This window comes from Propithecus coquereli, unplaced genomic scaffold (assembly GCF_000956105.1).
Source record: "Propithecus coquereli isolate 6110/MARCELLA unplaced genomic scaffold, Pcoq_1.0 Scaffold164, whole genome shotgun sequence".
Taxonomy (NCBI): Eukaryota; Metazoa; Chordata; class Mammalia; order Primates; family Indriidae; genus Propithecus; species Propithecus coquereli.
This window is the reverse complement of record NW_012140969.1, coordinates 590,677-600,039: the sequence shown is the minus strand read 5'-3', so window position 1 is coordinate 600,039 and position 9,363 is coordinate 590,677. Positions and strand designations below refer to the sequence as shown.

The 9,363-nt window shown below is 50.7% G+C and overlaps 1 protein-coding gene across 1 annotated transcript in view; it reads right to left on the bottom strand.

The window, feature by feature from the left end:
• Positions 1-9,363, bottom strand: part of FBN3 (fibrillin 3) — a 60,840-nt gene that overhangs the window by 16,540 nt on the left and 34,937 nt on the right. The window contains exons 38-45 of the mRNA XM_012641227.1: positions 8,190-8,315; positions 7,644-7,793; positions 5,338-5,409; positions 3,225-3,350; positions 2,821-2,946; positions 2,284-2,409; positions 1,854-1,970; positions 155-328 (exon numbers count right to left, since the gene is read on the bottom strand). Of these exons, the coding sequence (XP_012496681.1) occupies positions 155-328; positions 1,854-1,970; positions 2,284-2,409; positions 2,821-2,946; positions 3,225-3,350; positions 5,338-5,409; positions 7,644-7,793; positions 8,190-8,315 (1,017 nt within the window). The remainder of the gene's footprint in view (positions 1-154; positions 329-1,853; positions 1,971-2,283; positions 2,410-2,820; positions 2,947-3,224; positions 3,351-5,337; positions 5,410-7,643; positions 7,794-8,189; positions 8,316-9,363) is intronic.

The following is a 9,363-nucleotide window of genomic DNA, read 5'->3' as shown; positions in this document are numbered from 1 at the left end:
TTCAGAAAGCGTACATTTTCAAGACAGCTGCACCCTAAACCACAAACCCCATGGCAATGAGGAAGTGATGTGCTGATTTTTTTTTAATACCTTAACATAAATGCATGGGTATTACATGGAACCATGTTCACTCAGTAGTAACAATTGCATGTACCCATGGAGCAGGGACGCATGGGACTAGCATCATGGGAAGACTCACCTGCACAGTTCTTTCCATCAGCTGTGAGCTCGAAGCCATCCTGGCAGAGGCAGTGGAAGAAGCCAGCGGTGTTGACACACTGGCCAAATCGGCACACCTGCCCCGCCAGGGAAGTACACTCATCAATGTCTGCAGAAGGGAGATGGGCAGGTGGGGTCACCCACAAAGCTTGAGTGGACTGAGCCTCCCTTGCACTTCTGCACACGACTAAGTTGAGTTGATGGCACTGGCTTCGATTTATTGAGCACTCATGTACCAAACTCTGTATGTTAACCTTCCAACTATTCTATGATGTTTGTACTGATAGTGTCTAATATAACCATTTAATGCTACGAATTTGCCTCTAAGTGTTCTCTTAGCTGCACCCCACACATTTTGATATGTTGCGCTTTCATTTTAATTTATTTCAAAATATTTTCTAATTTCCCTTATGATTGTGTATTTGATCTATGGGTTATTGAAGTGTATATTAATTCCTAAATATTTGGGAACATTTTGGGCATCTTTCTGTTATTGATTTCTAGATCCATTCCCTTTCATTCCGAGAACCTACTTTGTGTGACTTCAATTCTTTTAAATTTGTTAAGATTTGTTATATGGCCCAGAATATGATCTTCCTTGGCAAACGTCCCTGTGCACTTGAGAAGAATGTGTGCTCCAGAATGTTCTATAAGTGTCAAGCCAAGGCGGTTGATAGTGTTGTTCAAGTCTTCTACATGCTTACTTATTTGCTGTCTCCTTGTTCTCCTTATTACTGAAGGAGGAATGTTGAAGTCACCAACTATAATTGTGGATTCATCTATTTCTTTTTCAGTTCTGTCGATTCTGACTTCATATGTTTTGAAGCTCTGTTGCTAGATATATATGCATTTTTTTTTTTACAGGGTCTTGTGCTGTCACTCGGGCTAGAGTGCAGTGGCATCATCATAGCTCACTGCAGCCTCAAACTCCTGGGCTCAAGCAATCCTCCTGCCTCAGTCTCCCGAGCAGCTGGGACTATAGGCGCATGCCACCATGCCTGGCTAATTTTTCTATTTTTTATAGAGATAGCATCTCACTCTTGCTCAAGCTACATATGTATTTTGATTATGTCTTCTCTAAGAATAATTGATTCCTTGTTCAATATATAACATCTCTCTCTATGTCTATTCCTTGCTGAGAAGTCTATTTGGTCTGATACTTGGTCTGGTAGGTTACTACTATTAATCTCCCTTTTACAGATGAGGAAACTGAGGCACAGAGAGGTAAAGGACTTGTCTAGGGTCACACAGCTGGTAGGTGGCAAAGCTGGGATTTGAACTCACACTGTCTGACCTGGGAGTCCATGCTGTTTGGACAGTACTCTAAACTGGCTAGTGCCACACCACCCAGGTCTTGCTCTCACCTCCCTTTCTCTCCTGTCCATCTGCCTCCCATCAGCTTCAGCCTCAGCTTTGGCAAGAGCCCCCCAAAAGTCCCCTGACTGGCACCTGGTCACTGAAGGGGTGTGGAGAACTATGATTGACTCATTGTCAGAGGAAATCCCAACCTTCAAGATTATCTTCCAAAGGGGTCTCTGGGTCAAGAGCCTTTATTTCCGAGGGTGCCCTCAGGCCACAGACCCACTTTTCAGTGGGGAACATCAAGGCCTGCCCACCAATCTCAGCCAGCTCACCCACGCAATCCCCGTTGTGTGTTGCCGCAAAGCCTGGGAAGCAGAGGCAGTTGTAGGAGCCAATGACATTCTTGCAGGTCCCATTTCCACAGGGTTTCTGGTCACATTCATTGACATCTGCCAGGACACAGCCCGAGAGCCTGGCTCATCTCACCCACCCAGGGCATCGGGGTGGGGGAGGGTGACGCTGCCTTCCCTGCACACAGCCCTGCCCGGATGGCTGTGTAGCGACCCCTGCAGGTGAGGGCTGGGAAGTAACCCCGGGGTTACCAAACCCATTTTACAGATGGGGAAACTGAGGCATGGGGGCAGATAAGTCATTTACCCAATATCTTAGTGTCAGGACTCAAACCCAGGTCTGTCTGTGAACCAGAATGGATGCAAGCACCGTTCCCAACTCCACTCCCGCAGGGGAGGTGCAGGCCCTCACCTGTGCACAGCGTCTGGTCTGCTGAGGCCCGGAAGCCACGGTGACATAGGCACATGTAGCTGCCCTCCGTGTCCACGCAGTCACCGTGGCTACAGACATTCGGGATCTCCCGACACTCGTTCCGTCCTGGGGGTGCAGGCAGTGTGGTGTTCCCCCGCCCCACAGGGTTTGCCTGAGCCCTCCCATGCTGCCACCACGACTGGCTAATTTTTAAAAGTTTTTGTACAGATGGGGTCTTGCTATGTTGCCCAGGCTGGTCTCAAACTCCTGACCTCAAGCAATCCTCCCACCTCAACCTCCCAAAATGCTAGGATTACAGGCGTGAGCCACTGCAGCTCACCTGTAACTGTCCTGTTAACAGGTGCTCTCTGTGCATCCCCCTCCAGCTTCTACTAGGCCAGACAAGAGAAAGACCCCGACGGAGGCAGAGCCATGCCCTACGCAAGTCACAGTGGGTGACAGAGCCCGGCTCCTTCTCCTCCCTGCTCCTCGCCCTGCTGGGGTCTCCCCTGCCGCCTCCCTGGGGCCCCTGCTCACCCACGCAAGCCCCGCCTGGCGACAGCTTATACCCTCGGGTGCACTCGCAGCGGTAGCTGCCAGGGATGTTGATGCAGTCGGCGTTCCGCCGGCAGGGGCTGTCCCTGCTGCCACACTCATCCACATCTGGGCAAATACAGCGGACAAGGCGGGGCTGAAGGAGAAGCCCCCCTCGACAGCTGACCCCCTGCTTTGGACCAGGTGGTCTCTCCGGAAGCAGCCAGAACTGGAGCGAAGGTGCTTCTGTGAGACGGAGGCCCTTCAGAAAGGTGACAGCCCCCTTACACAGATGGGGAAACTGAGGCTCACAGAGTTTAAATGACTCACCTAGATCACAGTGTGTGTGGTGGGGGCCAGCATCCCACCCAGACCCTGGGGTTGGGGACAAAGGGGAGAGGTGGCACCTTCGCAGGCCAGCAAGATGCTGTTGTAGTCGAAGCCCGTGGGGCACTCGCAGCGGAAGCTCCCGATCTGGTTGATGCAGACGCCGTTGGCACAGACGGTGGGAATCTCTCCGCACTCGTCGATGTCTGGGAAGAGCAGAAGCCATCAGGGGCAGCCCAGCCTCCCCGGGGACTTCTGGGGACCCTGAGCTGAGGGACTCATCAGCCCTGCAGTCTGGGAGATGATGTTGTCGGCACACACTCAAAAAATCCTGCTGTATGAGACGGTATCTAGCAAGAAACTGGAAACATCGATGGATGAACGCATAGCAAACTAGGTGGCGTCCGCACCATGGTGTATTCTCCAGAAATAAAATAAAGGCATGAAGCCCCGACGCGCGCTGCAACACCAACGAACACTGAATACGCTCCACTAAGTGGAAGAAACCGGACACACAAAAAAACAAATATTGTATGACTCCGTGTACAGGAAACGGCAAATCCGTAGGAACGGAAAGTTGACGGGTGGTTGCTAGGGGCTGGGGCGGGGAGGAAAAGGTGTGATTGCTCATAGCGATGGGGTTTCTTTGTGAGTGATCAAAATGTTCTGACCTTAGATTGAGGTGATGGTCACACAACTCCCCAAATATACGAAAATCCACTGAGTTGGGCACTTTAAGTGGCTGAAGTGTATGGAATGTGAATTATATCTCAATAAAGCTGTTATATATAAATAGCTGTGTGTATACACACACACACACGCACATAACCTAAGTGACCACCGGTGGCAGACTCGCCTACGACCTGGGATGCATCCACGCCACGGAATACTCCAAAGTAAGGCAAAAAGAGAGGCCACGCCACAAACAGTAACCTAGCCGGTTCTTCCAGACACGTTTTGGGCAAAAAAAGCAAGTTTCAGATGAATATGTTGGGTATCCTATAATTTATGTAAAACTCTCAGAAAACAATGCCATATGTTTTCAGTGGTGGACCTAACTGTGGGTAACACATGAAGAAAAAACTAGAAAGAAAGATTCCAGGAGTATTTATAAGTGATTTGGTCTTTTAAAAAAAGAAAAAAAAGATTCCAGGCATAAAGCATGGAAACCTCTAGAGATGGGAAGAGGGACAGATTAGAGGTGGGGACTGGGAGGTGAGTTTTACCTGCCAGGTGCTGATTTTTTTGAAATAAGAAGACTACATCTGTGGGATTAAAACAACTGAAAATGGGTTTATCAATTAAACACTGCACCGTTGAAATTTGGCATGCAGGTGTTAAATTGTACAAAACCATGTAGGGTTTTTTGTTTTTGTTTTTTGGTTTTTTGAGACAGGGTCTCGCTCTGTCACCCAGGCTGGAGTGCAGTGGCTCCATCGTAGCTCACTGCAGCCTCCAACTCCTGGGCTCAAGCGATCCTCCTGCCTCAGCCTCCTGAGTAGCTGAGACTACAGGTGCATGCCACCACAATTGGCTAATTTTTCTATTTTTTTTTTTTTTTAGAGATGAGGTCTTGGTATGTTGCCCAGGCTGGTCTTGAACTCCTGGCCTCAAGTGATCCTCCCACCTCGACCTCCCAAAGTGTTGGGATTACAGGCGTGAGCCACCGCACCCAGCCCAAAACCTTAACTTGAACAGGGAGAGCTATGACACCTGTTACAATACGGATGCACCTTGGGGACATCATCCTCAGTGAAGTAAGCCAGTCACGAAAGGACAAACACTGTGTGATTCCGCTCATAGGAGGTCTCTGGAGGCATCAGATCCACAGAGACAGCAAGTAGAATGGTGGGTGCCAGGGGCTGGGGAGTGGGTGGGGAGTGAGTGTTTCCTGGGGACAGAGTGTCAGTTTGGGAAGATGAGAAAGTTCTGGAGATGGAGGCTGGTGACGGTTGCACAACCATGTGCGTGCACTTAACGCCATGGAACTTATGCACTTAAAAACGGTTAAAATGGTAAATTTTATGTCGTGTCTACTTTACCATCATTTAAAAAAATGAATAACAATTTAATAAAATTACTCTCGCTGTTTGTAAAGACAGGAAGTGTTTGGGGGCAGGATTCCCGGGGAGTTGGAGGTGTGGGGGGTGAGGGGAGGCAAGTGGGACCCGGTGGAGGGTGGCGGACACTCACCGAGCGGCTTCCCCGTGTGGATGTCAATGACGAAGCCCGGCGCCTGGTTTCCGCACAGGACCTGGTAGTCGGCTGGGCAAAGGAGACCGGGGCTGGGGCTGGGGCGGCGAGCCAGGTGCCCGCCACCCACCCCAAGGGGACACCTCCTCATCCCTGGAGCCCAGCCCTCACCCAGCCGCCTCTAAGCGGTCCCTCGGCCATCTCCCTCCTTCTTTTGGTCGGCGCTGGGGTAAAAGCTGCCACTTGCCTGTGCCACGTGATTTTCCAACACACAGACGGGACCTCTACTATCTCGTCTCTGCCGGGACGCCACCAACCACGCCCACTGCCCGCACCAGGAGACGTGGACTCTTCAGTTCCAACCCCAAACCCTTCCCACCTGCCCCTGCCTTCCTTCCAACAGTGATGCCTGAGCTCCCACTGCACCCATGGGCTTGCGTGTCTGCATGCAACCTGTTCACACGCCGCCACACTTTGCACACACCATTCCATCTGCCTGGGAGGCCCTTCTCTTCCACCTTGCCTTCCCTACTGAAGCCCCCTCAAACTTGCAGACTCTGGGCAACCAATGGGGGCCGCCCTGTGACCCTCTGACTGGCCACTTTGGCCCTGGGCAGTGGATGTCGTCACCCTTGGGCTTCCTGAGCAATCCACTCTCCAATTACATCCTGCTACAGATGTCACGTGCCTGACATGATCCCCAGGCTGGGCAGGTGTCCCTGGACCCACCTAACAGACGTGAGCAGGTGTTTGGTCTGCGTCACCCCTGCCACCTCTCCCCAGGTCCCTGCCCCGGCTCTCACTCGCTCCTCTGCCTCCGATGTGACAAGAACGGACCAATCTCTGCAGCCCCTTTGCTGGTGTGGGCCTCCGCCTCGACACACTCTACCCACACCTCGGACTCAAGGCACGAGAGAGGGCAGGCCCCTAAGTCCCAGCATGGAACTCATGGGTGACATCCGGTCTGTCCTCACAACCCCGTGGTCGGAAGGGTCCGCTTGCAGACCCCTCCCTGGCAGACCGTGCACTGGGTTGAGCAACGCGCCCTGCCCAAAAGTTCACGTCCACTCAGAACCTCTGAATGCCACCTCATTTGGACACGGGGTCTCTGCAGATGTAATCATGTCAAGATGAGGTTGTCCTGGAGTAGGGTGGGCCCGAAATCCAGTGACTGGTGTCCTCGTAAGAAGACAAGAGGACACGGAGAGACACTGGGAGAAGAACCAAAAGTGAGGACAAAGGCAGAGATGGCAGTGATGTAGATACAAGCCAAGGCAGGCCAAAGGACACCTAGAGCCACTGGAAGCCACGGAAAGGCAAGGAAGGATTAATTTCTGTTTTGTGTGTGTGTGTGTGTGTGTGTGTGTGTGTGTGTGTGTGTGTGTGTTTTTAAAGAGACAGAGCGTCACTTTGTGGCCCAGGCTGGAGTGCAGGGACATGATCATAGCTCACTGTAACCTCGAACTCCTAGGCTCACTGATCCTCCCATCTCAGCCTCCCGAGTGGCTGAGACTACAGACACACGCCCCGACGCCTGGCTCATTTTTCCGTTTTTTTTTTTTTTTAGAGATGGGGTCTTGCTATGTTGTCCAGGCTGGTCTTGAACTGCTGGGCTCAAGCCATCCACCTGCCTCAGTCTCCCAAAGTGCTGGGATTACAGGCATGAGCCACTGCACCTAGCCAGATTTCTGGTCTTTAAAGCTACTCCATTATCAATAATTAGTTACAGCAGCCCTAGGAGACAAACATGGCTGTAAACCCCTGGTGGCCCCCTTCTGAGGGCTCCTCACTCCTGCAGCTCTTTCAGGTACCTGGGCTGGGTGCTGGATCATTCCAACAGGTGTCATCCAAGCTGTCAACATGTCCTGCTCAGTCCTGCCTCCAAGCCTTCGCGTCTGCTGTTCCCTCGCCTGGAACAGCCTCCCTCAGCCTGACCTATGTTCTCACCAGGGTTCCAGTCTTCCTCGGAGCTTCCCTGCATCTGCCCCTTTCTCAGCCCGGGCGGTCCCTGGTTTCCCTAACGAGCTGTGCTTTCCTCCCTGGCCCCGGGCATTCACTGACCCCCTTCTTGCTCCCGCCTCTTTCCCCACCAATGAAAGCTCTACTGGTCTATCCTGAATTCTCAAAATCTGCAAAACAGAAGAAAAGTTGCCATTGCCTTGTCCACCCTAAAGTGTCACTTTCTATACATGGGCACGTGACTTTGATTCTCCAGCTGTCCTCAGAACGTGGCAGGTTAGTCTAGGAGCTCTCAGTGCACTGTGCCTCCATCGTGCTAGGGAAGGGCCAGGCTGGGAAGAACTCACAGCTGGCGGGGGTGGGGCAGGCCTCACAGGGTCTATTCCAGGCCTGGCCAATGTTGTAGGAGCAGCAGCACATCTTCCGGGTCACGTTGAATGCCAGCTCATTTTGACATGTGCCGTTATACTGCCGGAAGCAGACGCTCTTCCTCAAATCTGCAGTTGGAGTTAGGGAGAAGATTGTGGGTAAAGGCTGCCTAAATCAGAGGAAGAGAAAGCCGAACATATGGGAACTCATTCATGGATCCATTTGAAAATTACTGGCTTGATGTCTCCCCCTACAACACACTTGGGGGCGCTATTCATTTTTTGGCATTTCTTTTGGGCAGTGCACAACCTGGGCAACTGTTCATGGCAGTCCTGGGCTCCTGAGTCCTGCAGCCTTATTCACTGCCACATATCAGCAATTCAAATATGCTTACTCTTCTTCTCTTTCCTCCCCCAAGCACACCTCTCTCTACTCTTCCAAGACTTGGAGACTCCCAGAACTCTCTCCCGAACCCACGGGTGGCTTTTGTAACTGCCAGTTCCTTGGGTCATCACATTTCCTACCCATGCAGTTGTTGCCACCGTTGACTTGCAGGTACTCCGCAGGGCAGACGCAAGTGTAGTTCCCCAGGGTGTTGTAGCAGGTGCCAGGGCCACAGATGTCAGAGCGTGTGGAACATTCATCAATATCTACAGGGGAGGAAGGGTTGGGAGGGGACAGGTAGGCAGTGTCCAGGAATTGTCTGGATAACTTCCCACCTGAGAGGCCCAGTGAAGCCATTTCACCAGGGGCTTGAGTTTGGCTTCAAAATCAGCTTAAAATGCACAGACATCTTAGTGATAGAGAAAGATACAATATGGCATTAAGTGGGAAAAAAAGTTTACTATGGTACTATTTCTATTAGAAAAAAAATGACCTAGACCCATGAGTCAATTTATTATCACTAAGAAAGGAGCAACCATGTTCTCCTAATGTGATGCGGTCGGAAGCAAGAGCCCTATATAAAAACTATTCTTTGAAAAAAAAAAGTTGATTCTCAATCTGATCAATAGTCTAGAGACAGCAAACTTTTTCTGTAAAGGGCCAGATTATGCTGGTTCTGTGAGCCAAACCGCAGTGTCTGTCATAATTATTCAATCCACCGTTGTAGCATGAAAGCAGCCACAGACAGTATGCAAATGAACTGTGGTATTGGCTCTACTCCAAGAAAACTTTATTTATGGACCCCGAAATTTGAATTGCATATCATTTTCACGGGTCACAAAACGTTATTCTTCTTTTGATCTCCTTTCAACCACTTAACAAAAATGTAAATCAGTTTTCTCAGCTAGTGTGCAAAAACAGGTGGCAGAATATCAGCATGCCAGGAGTTGACGTCACCAGAGATAGCAGACTAGGGAACTCCGTAGTTCCATTCCTCCACAAGAGAAACTATCGAGCTGGCAAAAACTGACGAAATCAACTTTTGTGGAACTCTGGAATCCAGTCGAAAACTTGTAACAACCGGGGAAAGACGTGTGAAGAATGAAGCTGCTGAACTATGGTAAGAAAGTCCTGTGGCATCTTCAAGGGTCTGCCTACCATCCCCCACACCACAGAGCTACAGCAGCCACGAGGATCTTCAAAGTAGTAACAGAAAAGCAACACATCACGACAAAAAGGGCCTCAATAAGATTAACAGCCAATTTCTCTTCAGAGACCATGGATGCCAGAAAACAGTGGGATGACATTTAAAGC